The sequence below is a fragment of the Podarcis erhardii genome (genome assembly GCF_964252035.2).
Source record: "Podarcis erhardii genome assembly, chromosome: 8".
NCBI lineage: Eukaryota > Metazoa > Chordata > Lepidosauria > Squamata > Lacertidae > Podarcis > Podarcis erhardii.
Genome location: NC_138499.1, coordinates 89,110,424 through 89,128,383, shown reverse-complemented (window position 1 = coordinate 89,128,383; position 17,960 = coordinate 89,110,424). Strand labels below are relative to the sequence as shown.

Below are 17,960 nucleotides of genomic sequence, written 5' to 3'. Positions count from 1 at the left end.
GGGTACCACAATTTAAGAAGAAAATTGACAAGCTCCAATGTATGCAGAGGAGGGCAACCAAGATGATCAAGGGTCTGGAAAAGAGGAGACTGAGAGGAGACATGATAGCCATCTTAAAATATCTCACATGGAAGATGGAGCAAGCTTGTTTTCTCCTGCTCTGGAGGATGGGACTCGAACCAACGGCTTCAAGTTACAAGAAAGGAGATTCTGACTAAACATCAGGAAAAAACTTTTTTTCCTTTTTCTTCTTTTATAGGAAAAACTTTCTGACACTAAGAACTGCTCAACAGTGGAATGGTCTCCCTTGGGAGGCAGTGGACTCTTGTCCCTGGGAAGTTTTTAAGCAGAGGTTGGATGGCCATCTGCCATGGATGCTTTCGTTGAGATTCCTGCATTGAAGGGAGTTGAACCCGGTGACCATCAGGGTCCCTTCAAACTCTCCTGTTCTGATTCTATAATTAGTCAAGGGCCAGACACATCAAAAACAATATCAAGGAAGATGTATTTGTACGTATGGAGCTGGCTCCTCTTCCCTATTTTTGTCCCCAAACTGACACACCACACAAAGTTTTGCCAATGGCTTTACCATGCTTTGAGAAGGCTATTGTTAAACACCAGGAGCAAATGTCATACTTACAGTTCAGTTTTGTTCTAAGGAACAATTTATGCCATCTTCCTTGCAGTTTAATCACCACTTCTAAGGGATGTGATTAAAAATATTTCCTTAGTTGACCTTTCTTGCTCTAGAACTTCCGTAATGTAGCAAACTATAGGAAGACTGGTATTTCTCAATACAGTACGTAGCAACAGGTTCAACTTGGATAAACTTTCTCTGAGCTCTAGAATGGTACAAATGTTGAATCTGAGCCCTAAAACACTGACATTAATAAGAACAAGCATGTCTGAGCATGTTATGAATGCATTTCTTTCACCAAAGTAACAGACTTCAGCCTGATCACTACTATTTAGAAATCATCTAGCTAACCCAGGTTCCCCCCCCCCTAAATAATGGAGGTGTAAAATGACATTTATATGAACAACACATTAAATCTTTTTCATTTTTTAGGGTGAAAAGAAGCAGTTATGTACTTACTTTCCATTCCCATATTTTATGCGGATATCTTTGCTTTTCTTCAGTTCTCTGCCATCTTTGAACCATTTGTAGGATGGATAGGGATTTCCAGCACTTGCCTCGCATTTCATAGAAACTTTTGCTCCCACTTCCACATTCAAGCTCTTCAATTTCTTGAGCTTTGGACGGACAGCTGCAAAGAGAGAGAAAAAGCAGCCCTATTAAGATCGCCACTGGATCTCTCCAGCCGCATATGGTGTTAGAAACCAACAACACAAGTCTTGCTCTTGACCACTAAGTTTTTGGATTTATTAAAGGCTTCATTTCATGAGCAGCTGATCCTTTATCGAACTACAAGTCATCATTAACAGTGGGAGGCTCTCCCCACCCCCACCCCAATTGTCAAAGCACAGAAGTACAGCTGCATTTCATACTTTTTGCATTTGGCATAAAAAGATGCTTGAGTTTCAGGCTCTACAGCACTTCCCACCCCTGACTCCTTCTGCACATTTTCATTCCGGTACCTCCCCACTCTCCTTAAGCATGGATGACAGCACTCATTCCTTCCCAAATGCGCAAAAGACACAAATGCACATCATATCCAACTGGGAAGCAGCATCAACTCAGGCAGGGCTTTCTCCGAGAAGGATTCCTGCCCTCGTTCTGGCGTTGCTGCTGCCACAGTCTCCTGCGCTGCGTTCTCCCTCTTACCTCTGCTGCTGTTGGCAGACATGCTGTTGATTGCACAGCCTGTGCAGATCTGAATGGCAGCATTTGGCTACAGGAAGGGGAGAGATGGGGAGGAGGACTCTCTTCCTCTCAGTTCAGCTACAATCACTGCAGGGGTTTCTTTAATGCTCATGTGCCTGCCTATTCATTCTGGGAACGTACCATATAGTAGCTTTGCTGCTGCCAAGTGGGAAAATGCTAAAGCACATCTCCGTAGAGAAAGTAACTGGGAATTGAGAAGGTCATTCGGCTTTTCCAAATGACAGTGTTCCATACTGAACAATAGCAGAAAGGACCCCCAAAGGAAAGTCTGCCTGCGAAAGAGGATAAACAAGGAGGGCTCTCGGTCGCAAGAGTGCAGAAATCCAGCAATTAGGTAATTAGATGCCTCTTTGCAACATCACCAGATAAACAGTCCAGACCATCAGGTATCAGCGGCGGCGGCGCCTATGACCTTTACTGGATGCTTTTGTAGCAATTTAGCTAACTATGCACCAGGAAAAGATGCACAAATTCAAATGTTCCTCAGCCAACCTGCCACTGCCACATAATGAAAGGAGGCTTATAGCAAGCTTCCTGATAATTACTCTTCGCTAATAAAATTTCACTAATAAAATTTCTTTTGAAATTATGGAGACCTCATTTGTCTTAATGCCAAAGAGCATGTCAAAAGTCAATAATCATGCTATTGATGCCAGTCATCTTAGCATGACCTTCCTTTTATTTATTCTGCATTGCCTAAGATATATTCTTACAAAACATATTGCTTAGCCTGCTTTTTTTTTTTTTTTAGAAGGAGCAGCAACAGTGAGACCAAATGAGGGAAATTTTGTTCATGCATTCTCTCTCCCCTAAAGGTACCCCTTCCCGTAAGGGGCCAGTCGTGTCCGACTCTATGGTTGCATGCTCATCTCGCTCTAGAGGCCGTGAGCCGGCGCCGTCCAAAGACACTTCCGGGTCACGTGGCCAGCGTGATGAAGCTGCAGCTGGCGAGCCAGCACCAGCGCCGCACATGGAAACGCCGTTTACCTTCCCGCTATAAAGCGGTACCTATTTATCTACTTGCACTTAAGAGTGCTTTCGAACTGCTAGGTGGGCAGGAGCTGGGACCGAACGGCGGGAGCTCACCCTGTCACGGGGATTTGAACCGCCGACCATACGATCAGCAAGTCCTAGGCACTGAGGTTTTACCCACAGCGCCACCCGCGTCCCTCTCTCCCCTATGTCTTGCCAAATTCAGTATTTAAGCTTCAAGATATTACCAGACTTAAAGGCCACCATACACCAAAATATTTTTGGAGTGGCAATCACAGTGTCAGATTCTTAGAATTCACATTGTGCCTTGCTTGTCTCACCCTCCCTAAGATAGTTAAAAATCACTACAAAATAATTTCAAAATGATAAAAATACATACTGGAAGTAGTAAAAAGTTCCAAAACGTACCGTAGATAAAAATGGTAGAAATGTCAATATACCTTAGACTGCAGAACTCCTGGGAGGATATCTTGAGAATGGGTTTTTAAAAAGGATAAGAGCATAAGAAGAGGCTGCTGGATCAGGCCCATCTAGCCCAGCATCCTGTTCTCACAGGAGCCAAGCAGAGGTCTCCATGGGGAACTTGAAAAAAGGACTTGAGCACAACGGTTCTCATCCCTCATGTGCTTCCCAGCAACTGACACTCAGAGGCAGATTCCTCCAAGATTTTGTCCGCTTCTCTTTTAAAGCCCCCCAAGTCTGTGGCCACCATTTATCCCATAGTTTAGCTGTTTGCTGTGATGGGTTGAGGTGCCTGAGGGCTCTCCTGGAAGAGAGGAAGGAGCACCAGGGTACATATAGTACATCTGTGTGATGGATGGGGAGAAATTTGTTTTGATACTTTATATGGTTCTGTAAGTGAAGTGCTCCACTGTCTCCTGGTGTTTTACAGCATATTTTAGAGTGGAGTGGAAGAAGTGGATGGTGATAGTGGTTTGGTGACAGAGCACAAGATATTGGAGAGAGAATGAATATTGGAGTGATTAAACAGATGGAGTGTTTACGGATGTGTATGAGGTACAGGGGGGTATGGAATTAGTGATATTAGAGAAGGGTAGGCACAGTATGATTTGTGTAGATGTAAGACATAATTTCTGTGTATTGTGTATCTCTTAGTGGTAGGGATGGATGAATCTGACAATTTTGGTTTCTCTGTTAATCATTCTTCCAATCTTAAATTCAGTTCTCCACAATTCCACATCAATTTTCAATTCATTTATCTTTAAAAGTTCTCGTCAGCATTTCAGTGTGAATTTCTCCTTAATACACACATTTTATCCATTCTTGCCAAACATGCAAGCTTTCCAAGCAATTCTCCCTAATACATTTTTGTTATTTTCACTAATGTATGCATTTTTCTGAATGCTTTATAATCTTTATTAAATTTATAAACGACTTAGGAACTGTTTTATTATAAAAACATATATAAATATAGGAATTAAATTTAACATATTTTTGCTATGACACATTGAACTGTATCAAGGATGGAAATCATCTTATATTTATCAGCAGCAGCAAACTTCAGGCAGGGTCCACCATCATGTTTTTTTAAAAAATATATGTTTTAGGTATTATTATTTTTATTTATTTTTTGCTTTGTTCAATGTCCTGAAGAAGAGTCTGTGAAACCCAAAAGCTCAGTGCAGGCAAAAGTCAGCTCAGTCTGAGGGAAAACAACTATCCTGGGGAATACGAAATCTTATGTAACTTCCTGTTTGAGCAGCGCAGATTCAGAAGCCTACCAAATAATCAATACAAACACAGATATTTTCGCAACAGCCCTGAGCACGTCCGCAAAGCTCAAAAAATAATGTACAATACCCAAGGGATAGCAGCCCAGTAGAAAGAATGCAGAGTTCTCAAGAAGATGCGTTTTCTTTTTCAGGACAAAAAAGGGTATGCAGTGCAAGGAAGAGGCATGATCCAGATGATTTGCATTTGCTTTCATAATGAACAACAAAAGAGGCTGCTTCCATGTATCTATACACATTCATTTTGATATGCAGAGAGAGTTGATGTCTCTCTTCAGCTATCCTCACTTAGAACCACTGATAAGCCTAGAAACAACCAACCGAGCTTGTGGAGTGAGTGTTGTAAATTAATTAGGCACTGTGTGAAGATGTGCTTCCTTTCATCTGCCAGCAAATTTCACTGGGTGCCCTAGTCAAAAATGATGATAACTTTCCCTTTAACCCTACACAATTTATTAAATGTGAATAGTGCTATAAATGACTATGTTGCTGCCTTCCTCTTAATTGCTGCCTTCTTCCGAAACTAAAACTAAACCAGAGTTGTATCCACCTTGCTGCTCAGAGTAGACCCATTGGGCAGGATTCACCCAAGGAGCCCCATCAGCAGCAGTCCTGCACAAGGCCCTGCGCAACAGGGCTTTCCCCCTGCATGCCCCCCCCCAGCCTGGGGACATTGGGAGAACCTGCAGAACAGCATGCAAGGGGAATTGTTCCACCTGGCAAACTGAAATGCATGTGAGAACAGAATATCTGTAACAAGAGCAACATTGAGTTTCAACTGAACAACCCATGAGGCAAGGTGAGGTGAGCACCTTGGGAAGCTGAATTCACAGGGGCAACAGACAGTGGCGGAGCATATGCCCACACTGCCCAGGGCGGGTGCTGCCCAGGGCGGACGTGCTCCTGAGGGGGGCATGGCACTTGGGTGCCCGGAGCAGTGCACGTGCTCTACAGCTGGGGGGAAGCGAGCCACCCATGAAAGCCACTTGGCACGCTGCCCACCCACAACTCCCAAGCCTTCCCCAAGCTGTCAAAATGAAGGGGGGAGGGAGGAATGCCAACGGCTTAGGGTAGGCTTGGGAGTCGTGGATGGGCAGCGCATTGAATGTCAGCTCCCTCAGTGAGGGCACCCAGGGCGGTCCACCTCCCCGCCCGCCCCTTCCTACGCTCCTGGCAACCTCCAGGGAATGCATTGCCTGCTGCTGCTGCTGCCACAGAAGCCACAACAACTGCAGCATGCTTCTTGGAGGCTGGATCTCCTCATCCTTAGCAGCCCCCCTTCCCGTCTCCACACGCCACCTCTACAGTGACCTCTTGGTGAATAGGAGGTGCTGCTGGTCTCCTCCCACCCCTTGGGAGGAAATGATGGGGGCTACTCTCTGGGGTCCCCTGGGCCCTGCACCTGCCCAGCATAATTCAGACAAGACCTCTTTCCCCTCTGACAGCCTTTGATTCCAACTTCAACCATCAGCTACAGTTGATTAGACTTACACACACACACACACACACACACACACACACACACACACACTGTTTCCATTGTATGTCAGTGTGGTGCAGTGGTTAAGAGCAGCAGACTCGTAATCTGGGGAACCGGGTTCGCGTCTCCGCTCCTCCGCATGCAGCTGCTGGGTGACCTTGGGCTAGTCATACTTCTCTGAAGTCTCTCAGCCTCACTCACCTCACAGAGTGTTTGTTGTGAGAGAGGAAGGGAAAGGAGATGGTTAGCCGCTTGGAGACTCCTTCGGGTAGCGATAAAGCGGGATATCAAATCCAAACTCCTCCTCTTCTTCACTCAGCCCTTCTTCCCTGGTGGTGCCAGGGGAACCATTTAGTGCTTTGCCTCAGGTGCCAAAATGTCTTGGGCAGGCCCTGAATTCCAGCCACTAATATTAATGGACCTAAGTTATATGACTAGCACGGGATACAACCCACAGACCTTTAACATTTATGTCAAAGGAATTTGTCCCTCTATCCTCCTGATTATTTTGCAGCCTATTCCCCTGTGCATGTTAGTTTCACTGAGATCCATGACACATTCACAGGACTGCAACCTGAGCTGCCAAATGGTATCTTCTGCAACAGCCCTAAATTTGCAATGAGGCAAACCAGAGTATTCTAGATATTAGGGCACTCTGGTCAATGGACAGGTCAAATATTGTCAACTGTTCCATGAAGCCATGATGCTGATAGTGTGTGATGAATAAGCCTGCTTTGAACAACTGCCTTTAAGAATGTACTTTTAAAAAAGGCCTTAGTTTGTTTCATTTTTAAAAAAAGTGCGCAATTCTTGGCTGACCCTAATATTCCAGGTTAAAAGCTTGTTCGGGGAATAATTAACATGTAAATTTATTACAATTTGAAAGTTAAGCTCATACTTTCAAAATAAGTTACCTAATTGTTTTTGTAAGTGGCAAAAGTACCAAACCACCAATGACTAAAAAGTCCTCCTCCCGCCAAAAAAACCCAACATTAATTATTTCTTTGAAAGTAACTGTGTGACAGATGGTAAAGCTGTCAAATGAACAAATATTTTTGAGCTGGTCTAACGCCCAAACTGCTACAGCACATTAACCTGACATTTCAGTAAACTTCCCACCATTTTGACCTGTTTCCTAGACAGTCCATTCACTGTGCAATCCTATCTCTACTTAGAAGTAAGTAACACCGAGTTCAGTAAGACTTTCTCTAAGGTACAGAATCACAGAATCAACAGAATCATAGAATTGTAGAATTGGAAGGGACCCTGAACCCCCCTGAAATGCAGGAATCTCAACTAGATCATACATGACAGATGCCCATGCAACCTCTGCTTGAAAACCTCCGCAGAAAGAGAATCCACCACTTCCTGAGGGAGTCTGTTCTACTGTCTAAAAGCTCTGTCAGAAAGTTATTCCTGCTGTTTAGTCAGAATCTCTTTTCTTGTAACTTGAATCCACTGGTTCGGGTCCTATCCTCTGAAGCAGGAGAAAACAGGCTTGCCCCATCCTCCGTGTGACAGCCCTTTAGCTATTTGAAGATGGCTATCCCATCTTCTCTCAGTCTCCTCTTCTCTAGGCTAAACATGTCCAGATCCCTCAAACATCCCTCATAAGGCTTGGTTTCCAGACCCTTGGTCATCTTGGTCAATCTCATCACATTCCTGCTTGTCAATATCCTTCTTAAATTGTGGCGCCCAGAACTGGACACAGTACCCCAGGTGAGGTATGTATAGGATTCCAGTCCCTGTTCCCATATATGGGAATCCTGTAAATGAAAACAGCCATGACCTATACAATTATAGAGTCATCTCAGTTAAATATGTCACAACAATGAGTTGCCATTCAAGTTTCCTGTTCCAGCTTACCTAAAGATCCTAATAATGCCTGGCGAATGCACACAATCCTGTTGAGATATGCAGATTTCCCCTGTCTTGTTGGAGATTATGTATCTTGAATGTGTAAAATGATGTACAGATATGCATTTTCCCCAAGGCTTGTTGGAGAGTTATATATATTGACCTGGAAGCCTGCACTATTCCCTCTTCATGGACAGATTATGTGTCATTCTCCATGAGGCACAGAAAAATGCACAATGGCTGGTTGTTATGCAAATTAGCCAGTCACTTCATTACTCCTGTACAGTGGTACCTCAGTTTACGAACTTAATCCGTTCCAGAAGTCCATTCTTAAACTGAAACCGTTCTTAAACTGAGGCGTGCTTTCCCTAAGAGGCCTCCCTCTGCCGGTGCCCTTCCACAGTTCAGATTCCATTCTTAGACCGAGGTAAAGTTCGTAAACCGGGACACTACTTCTGGTTTTAAGGAGTTCGTAAACTGAATCGTTCGTAAACAGGACTGTTCTTAAACCGAGGTACCACTGTACATACATATAAAATGGATATTAGTCAGGGGTCCTTTACCTTTTTTATATGTAGATTACATTTATCAGTAATAGTAGCAATACTCATTGTATACAGTTACATATAAAAGTACATATTGAAAGAAAGAAGGAAAGAGAAGAGCTCTCAAACCTAAATCACCATTCCATCTAAATTGATAGGAGTGAGTTATTGGTCCTTGGTTATGAAGCTTCTAACTAAATTTTTCATATGAAGGCTGCTACAAAAGACCTCAAACTGAGTTTATTATATAATAAATTATATTATTATTATTATATAATAAACTCAGTTTAATAATAAACTGAGTTTATTATTTACATCAGTATACCACTTTTTTCTCCAAAGCGCTCAAGGATGCGTATTCTCACTCTTTACCCTCATGAGATAGGTTACACGGAGTGTGAGAGATCAAGCTTAATGGCTCAAAGCAGAACTGAACCCTGGCATCCCATAATACGGGCATTCCTTACATAATATGGGCAATTGTAGTGTCAATAGGAGGGGAGATACTTTTGTAAAAACACCAGGATATAAAAGGAAATAAGCTGCCTTCATCTCCTTCCATGGACACACACACATGCACACACGGACATGCACAGAGAGAGAGAGGAATGTTCTCCCAGTGTTTATATATTTTCTACCTTGTACATAATTAAGAAAAACAAGGTTTGAATATTCTACAATGTCCCTTCTTTGGACATTATCTGGAAGTGCTAAAAATGATGCATGTGTGATTCATCCTCTTTCTACATTTCTGTGTCACATCCAAAGTGATGACTGGGACAACACTCCTGCAGACAGCTGCACATACACTTTGAAGAATGTGTTTAGAAGAATGATTTTCAGAACTACCGGTACTTTTCTCCAGTGGATTTGTGCAGTAAGCAAGTCCATTTTTCATACCAACCAAGTACAATGGTACCTCAGGTTACATACGCTTCAGGTTACATACTCCGCTAACCCAGAAATAGTGCTTCAGGTTGAGAACAGAAATCGTACTCCGGTGGCACGGCAGCAGCAGGAGGCCCCATTAGCTAAAGTGGTGCTTCAGGTTAAGAACAGTTTCAGGTTAAGTATGGACCTCCAGAATGAATTAAGTACTTAACCTGAGGTGCCACTGTATGAAGATTAGTTGGGTCTTTAAATCCACTATGTCCCCCCTTACAAAATGAAGGAAACCTTGGGGAGGGGGGGCTGAATAGTGGTGAGTCCCTCAGCTTCCAGGTACTTCTATGGCTTCTGCTCTCACACACGCGCGCTCTCTCTCTCTCTCTCTCTCTCTTTCTCTCTCTCACACACACACACACACAGAGAGAGAGAGAGAGAGAGAGAGAGGAATTTTAAAAAATTGAATAATGGATGATTGTCAGAGAGGTTGAAGAAAGTCTAAAAGAGAAAATATGTGATAAATTTAGATTGGATACTATAAATGTATGTTGGAAAATTTAATAAAAAATTAAAAGAGAGAGAGAGAGAGAGAGAGAGAGAGAGAAGTTGCTTTTTCCTAAGAAAACCAAACTGATTGGGGGAATGACCAGAGGCTGAGACAAAAGTAGTGGAGACAGAAAGGCCTAGATTTTAATCACAGGGAATTATTTCCCAAGGCACTCTAATCACAGTGATCTGGAGAAAGTATTAAAGCCTGTGTCTTTTTGTCATGTGGTCCTGTGTGTGTTAATAGAGAGCTCCTCTTTGTATCCCCAAGAATCTGTGGGGAGAGGGGCAGAAGCCCACTCTGTAACAAGGTCCTGGCTGAGGGGTACTTGTATCTCCATTGTATCTTCTCAAAGAACATGGGGGGCAGAAGCCTGTCCACCCCACCAACTACACTTGGGCAACAGAGTGACATTTTCCCCCATCCCAGTGTTCCCTTGGGATTTTTGCACCATCCCTTCCCTAGGCAAGTCAATATTTAAAGATCTCTCTCACAATATCTCCCCAAATCAGTGAAGAGGCCGCCACCACCAACAATAGTTTTTGGGGTAACATTGCTGTCATTGCTGGATGTGTGTGACTTTTCCCCAATTCCAGTCTTTCCGTGGGATCCCTGCTCTTTTCCCCACCCCCTGCAATTTCTATTGTTCCTACCCCAAAATGTTAAAGTCTGACATTGCCGGAGAATCACAATACCTGTCATTCTGAAAATAATTCTGGCAGAAAATGAAAATGGTATATAGACTTCTGGGCCTGTAAATTTAACCCACTTTGGTCAAAAGTGTGGAAAGTAATAGTTGTTTTTTAAATTCCCTGTTATAGTGGAAGAGCAACGGAGAGCTTCATTTTATAGAGAGCGGCTCAGAACCCAGAACAAAGAACAAGGTGGAAAACGAACAAAGCAATTCATAAACAGATAAGATTTTTTAAAAATAAAATGCACAAGTACCGTACTCAGCCAAATGTGAGACCAATACACACTCCTATGACACCCAGCTCAATTTTTTCTTATCATCAGCATTGCTGTGAAAGTGCTAAGCTATAAGCTGCTGTCTGGAGTCAGGGATGCATTGAGAAAGGGTTAGTAAACTGAAGCTGAGTCCTGATGGGATGGATGCACTGTGAGTTTGTGGTTCCACAGTAAGATAGTTGGTGTATTGACTGTTCTGAATGGAGCAGGTACACAGCTTAGAGATGCTCCTTGATCCAACTCTGTCACTTCAGATACAAGTGGTCTCAATGACATGGGGTACCTTTTACCAACTGGAGCCAACCCAAGTTGGTAGAAGGAACCCCATGTCATTGAGACCAGAGTTGGATCAAGGTGCAATTGGATCAGCTGCAGTTTTTTATCCAAATAGAGATAGGCTGATCTCCATTACTCATGATCTGGTAACCTCCAGGTTGAACTAATAATAAAATGCTTGAGGCTGTCCTTGAAAATGGTTTAGAAGCCAGAACTCTGGCATATTAAAAAAAATTCTTTGTATACTACCCTCAAATCCATTTTTTTAAATTATGGCTAGTTTATAAATGCTCAAAATAAATAAATAAAGCCTAAATATGTGTAAGTGCATGGTTGTAGGTGCAGCCTCTTAATCTCCTAGCCCCCTCTTCCCTCTGCTGGGCACTCCTCCCTCAGCTGCCTCCCTTCTGCTGAAATTTAGATTAGAAACTGCTCAGGGCAGGAAAGAGACTTTAAAATGTCACAATGTAAAGCATTGTGCTATATTAGTAATAGATGGGTTGAAAGTCATTCCTAGACAATGCCATAAAATAACACAAAAAAAGGAATCTCACCTGATGGCCTAATGGGGAGGAAGCAGGAGGCACCACTTTAGACATTATGTGGAACTGTGGAAAGAGGAAGCACAAGTCACGCATGTGTCCTCTTTACAATGTCCAGAGCCAACCCAGGCAGCCTGGTCCTCTGCCTCTTTGCTCAGCAGCGACTCCCCTTCAGCTAAATGGTGCTCACTCCCAAGTAAGTAAGGACACGATTCTTATCAAACTGAGCGGAACGTTTATGTAAATAGCCTTTATAATTTCTCACAAATTACTAGTCACATGCTATTTGATACAATGAGATATATCCTTTATTTGAATCTATAACACACATTGAAATGGAGAAAAGGCTTATAGTAAAGAAATTATTATTAAGCCTCATAACAACAGTTCTGAGCATCTACAACTCCAAATCCACTACCATAAACCAGAACTAAGTTTTCTAAAGCTTCTAAGTTTGTTCGTATATCACATGCATTTCAACCACAAGACCACAATGCTTCTAATTACACAATAAATTGAAAACTTTTAAAATTAAGAGGGGCAAACACACATATGTACCCAGTCAAAAAATAATAATACGGAAGTCCCGTCGGACATTCGGGTTTCAAAGGACGTTCGCAAACCGGAACACTCACTTCCGGGTTTGTGGCATTCAGGAGCCAAAACATTCGAGCACCAAGGCATTTGGGATCCAAGGTATGACTGTATAGCCTGCCCAAAAGAGCTGACTCACTGGTTTACGAGGAAGATTGGTAGAGAGGCTACATAAGGACAGTGAGGAGAATTCAGCACAGAATTTTCTGCAGCTGAGCAGAGTGCTAGCAGCCTGGAAGTCTCTGCTCATAGGGCAGCCAGCAAAAGTCCTGGCTGATATAGGAAGAGAGAATAATGATAATTGCCCTATGAATTAAATAGATTTAGGAACTGAGCCTCTAAATCAGACATATGCGCCAAGAGAAATTTCACAAAACTTGTAAACCTGTAGTGAAGTGAAAAAGGTGGGATTTTACACAGACACACACATGCTGTTTAGGGGAGTTCACATTTTGGCTTATACCTTTTCATCTAGAACACAAAGGAAATATTAATAATAATAATAATAATAATAATAATAATAATAATAATAATAATATATTGAGATAGATTGCTGTGTAGATTTAAGCTAGAGGGCCAATAAACCTTTACTTGGAAATTTTTGGAACAGGGCTTCCTTCCCACTGGGTCTAACTTAATCAGTATCATTTGGGTCCAGAAACTAGTGTTTCTGCAGATAAGACTGTCGGGTAATGGTGGAGGAATGGATACCTACCTTCTCTATTTGTTTGAGTGAAGGAAGTGAGTACATCATGTGTGCAATGAATGCCACCTCCTTCCATTCCCATTAACCTATGTGCCAAAACATCTGATCTGTTCATAGGGGAGAATAGCTAGATTTTAAACTTACCCAGACATATCCCAATCCTGCTGGAACCTATTAGCAGGTAATTATGGACTCTGAATTCCCATAAAATACAAAACGTAATATGGAGTCTAATATGCTTTGTGCTTTAGGCAGCTTATATTCCATTTTGTGTGAAGATGCCCAGAGTTTCTCACAACTCCTAACTCAAGTGCCTTGGAAAACAGCACCGGCTCACTCTGATCTCTGCTGGCAGATGCCAAGGAAACCACGAGACCCATTTTTTTTTCATTTCCTAAGGGAAGCACTTGATGACTCCTGGCAGACATTTTCATTCTCCTCATTAGGTCTTTGAATAAACTAAACTGCTTTTGCTTAGTATACCTGCTAGGCTAGCAATTCCAAAGCATCATCTTACAATCTTGGAATCCCATTATGAGCCCCAGGCCATGTGAGGGGTCATCTGGAGATGGCTGGGCAGCAGCTGGCATTGCTAGTCATGGAAATGGCCGTGGCACCAAGGGGCTCTGATATCAGGCCAGGAAGGGAGGGGGCTCTTTTGCTCATGTGCTGCTTGCTGGTTTCCCACAATCCTCTAGTTGGCCACTGTGAGAATGCTGGACTAGTTGGGCTCCCACTGCCTTGATCCAGCAGGCTCTACTTATGCTCTTATGTTTATGTTCTTCCCTTAAGAGAAAACTCCCAGCAAAACCTGACTATGCTGCCTGGAAACGTGGCAATGGCATGAAACTGAAGGAAGGAAAAGTATTGTAAACAAGAATCAGCAGAGGGAGCTAGAGGAGAAAGTGAGGGAAAGAAGTCCTTTAAAATGAATGAAAGTTGCTTCCAGATAACCTGCTTATTGCATATTCACTCTAATTTGTTTGTTTGCATAGTTAATTTATGATGTTGCATCAAGTATTTTCTAGTACATTTCCGTGTCACTTTTCTTATTTTAAAAAGCCAAATTTTGTGGAGAATTGGGTTGCCTGTTCAAGAGCTCCAAATCAACTCTGATTGCAGAAGCTGAATTTGCCAGTATGTGATTTGCGTCCCACCCCCAAATAGCAACAGTCTTGAAGTACCCAACATTTATCCTCCGCTACAGCCCCCCCCCAATATCCTTTGTCTCTGAACCCTACCACTCCAAAAGCCAAAACATTGCAACTTTAAAGTAACCATTATACTGTATATGAAAACATCTTCAGACAAGAATTTTCCACTCTCCTATTTTCCATTTCCTGAACTTGGCACACTTTGGATATGGTGACCGGTCCAGTGACGTCACAGGGGTTTATCTCTGGCCCTGTTGCGATGGTAGTACACAAAGCCCGCAGCTTACACAGGGTTTACATTCCAGGGATCGTGCCTAAAGGCAAAATTGCGTCAAGTCAAAACCCATTGGGTTCAATGGCAGGGAGGATTGCCAAAGCCATTATTCCTGGATGTCCCACTCCCTTTTGATTTATTTATTCGCTGCCACATGCATAAAGCTCAGTGCACACGTAAGTTGCGTAAGTTGCAGGCTTACTGTATAAGATTGCTATGTCAGTTAGGAAACGCTTTTTTAAAAAACCCTGACTGATCCTATTTCTCATTTCTATCCAAACAGTTGCACCCACGTTCTCAACATGCTCCTATTCCGGACCTGCCTTTGTTTCTCAGGGCCCGAGGCAAAGCATACCATGGCTGACTCATTTCTTCTGAACAGCATCCATCTGCTTTATCCCAACCCATGCTTTCCTTTTTAGGTTAGTTTCCCTATTATGTAAAAAAAGAGGAACTAAGAGCTTTTCATTTCATGTTTGTTCACTGCTTTTCCAAAAGGAAGCCCAAAGCCGTGAGCAATAACATAACAAAACAAACGTCAAAAACAAACCAAAGAATATGAAAAATTATTTAATAAATTATCTAACAACTTTTGAAGGTGATCAGGTTGAAACATGCCCCTACCACTAGCTGCTACTGATCCGGTTGCAGCAAAGCCAAACCAACTGTTCACCAGCGCCGTAACATCTTCTGCAACTATTTGTTCCCAAACTCCGTCAGCCTGCATATGGATGCCCAGGACTAGAAACTTGTGTGAAAGCTATGTAAGGACAGATCTCTACCAATGACAAAGCTCCCTATCCCTCTTGGGAAAATAACAAGGGCATATAGACTTCACACATTCTTCCAGTGCTTCTGCCAAAATAAAAAAGATTGCTACACAATGGCCAGTGGATTTTGAACAGAGACACTTAAGCATCTCTCCAATGAACTGAAAAGAGTCTTGATCCTTTGGTACGCTCCAGCCATATACACCTTCACCTGCCAGCTCCTTCCCCAGCCCCTACATGAAAGCAGTGAGAAAGGTCACTGAAGCTCCCAAACACAAGAGAAGGAACAGGTACAACACATCCTAGCTCAGGCTTCCTCATACTCGACCCTCCAGATGTTTTGAGACTACAATTCCCATCATCCCTGACCACTGGTTCAGCTGGCTAGAGATCATGAGAGTTGTAGGCCAAAAACATCTGGAGGGCCAAGATTGAGGAAGCCTGGTCTATGTTATTATTTTTTACCATACTTTTAATGTAATTGTTTTTAGCCCAAATGACTACTCCTGGATCTTGAGCAGGTTCCCCATAATGTTCTGAATCCATGATTGGTATCTGATGCAGAATTTCTACTAGAAGCAACCTGAAATTTTATTTTAGAGATTAAATTTGCTTGTCAGGGAAACTCTAGTCCAGGCACATGTACAGAATCGTAAAAACTTGACAGTAAAATATCATTTCCGCATCACAGCAAAATGTAGCTACATTCCTCATATTCAGCCTGCAGGCAAAAGAAATCCATAATGCAGGTATCAGAAGATCAACAAAAGTGTAGATCATCTTAAAGCTCCTTTAACCTTCTGAATCGTGTCATCAATACCCTGAGGAATCTTCAAGCCTAATCTGGCATTGTCACTCCAGTCTCACTTAAGTCAAATTCAAGATTCTAGACAGCTAAATTGCACAGTAGCTAAGGAAGAAAGTGAAGGTCCGTGGTCTGAATCATGCCTCTGCTGTGAAGTGAGTCCTAAGGCAGCCAATTCTGCCTCATCCTGCCTCTTCTATCTGCATTGTGGAAATAATAATTCCGACCTACTTTCCACAGCAGTTGAAATGGATGCAACAAGGAAATGAATATGAAGCAATCTGGGCATTCTGAAGTTCTATGTAAATAAATGCTGTGAAATTAAAGAAACAAATGGGGGGGGGGCGAAGAGTCATTTGAGCAACAACCAGAAAATCAGGATGGATCTAGGCATGATAGATGTGGACATGTTTGCTTATTCACATTTCTGCTCCATTCTCATGGTATCCCCATCACCTGTATGCCCCTTTTGTTTGTTTTCATTAGAAACCCCCCAACCCCCTTGATTTATACAGGAACAGAGCAGACATGTGGACACAACAAATGCAACTGCCCCGAGGCCACATCTAGAATGGTTCTCCAACAGGCGCTAGTCTCCTTTGACCCACAAAGGCCCCACCAGACATCAGGCACACAACCACAAGAGCCTTTACAAGTCTCCTGTAGTTTCTCACACTTTCAGGGATCACACTAGAATGAATCCATATTATTCATTCTTTTAAACAGCCTTGCTGGGAAGGTTAAGCTGAGTGTCTTGCTCAAGGTGGTGAGCAAGGTATGTGTAAGACGTGTTCTTTTGTTTACACAAAGGATGCCTAAACCATTTTATTCAGAACAAACTCTAATTCACATTAGGCATGAGAAAAGCCCACCAGAAATCCAAGTGCCTCAGGCACTAGTCCACAAAACTCCAAAACTGTGTATGAAGCCTAGACTGGGATTACTGTACTTCAGACTCTGGTGAAATGAAGTAGATAAAACACAGACTGCCTTCCCTTGGTGTTACAGTGAGCTTCAGCCCCGGACAGCTTTTTAAACCTGGCCTGCTCCCACAGACTTTATCCACTATGGGCTCTTCATTATTACACTCTAAAACAGTGGCGCCCAAACTTTTTCCAAAGGGCCAGACAACACTCTAAAGGGTGGAAGATGGGGAGGAGAAACAGCTCAATGAAAACTTAGAAAAAGTTCTCCCGGAGACAAATAGAGTATCCTGGGAAAGGGCATGGTTCAACTGCTAGGGCCATTCCTTCAAGACTGGATACTGCAAGGCGCTCTATCTGAGGCTTCCCTTGTGCTTGATCCGGAAGCTGCAGTTAGTGCAGAATGCTGCAGCATGATTGCTGGCAGGAGGGAGGCCTGGTTAGCATATGAAACCCGGGCTCAGAGATCTACACCAGTTGCTACTTCTTTCACCAAGGAACTTGCACCCTAAATTATGAGAAGGGTAGAAAGGAAAAGGAGGTGCAAGCGTAAGCCTAATCGACCTCGCAGGGTTGTCAGGATTAATTGAGATGGGGAGAACCATGTACACCACTTTCAGCTCCTTGGAGAAAAAGGTGGAGTAAAAATGAAGGTGATGGTAATTTTAACAGCAAAGGATGGATGTGAGCAAAGGTAGCAATGTCCACTCATCCTAAAACAGCCGTGCCCAACCTTTTCAGTTGCACCTTTAGCGCCTCTCTCTCTCTCTCTCTCTCTCTCACACACACACACACTACTACTGCTATTATTGTTGTTGCTATTATTATTATTACAGTGGTACCTCGGGTTAAGAACTTAATTCGTTCTGGAGGTCTGTTCTTAACTTGGAACTGTTCTTAACCTGAAGCACCACTTTAGCTAATGGGGCCTCCCACTGCCGCAGCACGATTTCTGTTCTCATCCTGAAGCAAAGTTCTTAACCTGAGGTACTATTTCTGGAGTCTGTAACCTGAAGCGTCTGTAACCTGAAGTGTCTGTAATC

The 17,960-nt window shown here is 42.9% G+C and overlaps 1 protein-coding gene across 4 annotated transcripts in view; it reads right to left on the bottom strand.

Annotated features, from left to right (window-relative positions):
* The window catches only part of NRG2 (neuregulin 2), a 134,962-nt gene that overhangs the window by 54,387 nt on the left and 62,615 nt on the right, over positions 1–17,960 (bottom strand). For all 4 annotated transcript variants that reach the window (XM_081872709.1, XM_081872708.1, XM_081872710.1 and 1 more), the window contains exon 2: positions 1,097–1,268. In XM_081872709.1, the coding sequence (XP_081728835.1) occupies positions 1,097–1,268 (172 nt within the window). The remainder of the gene's footprint in view (positions 1–1,096; positions 1,269–17,960) is intronic.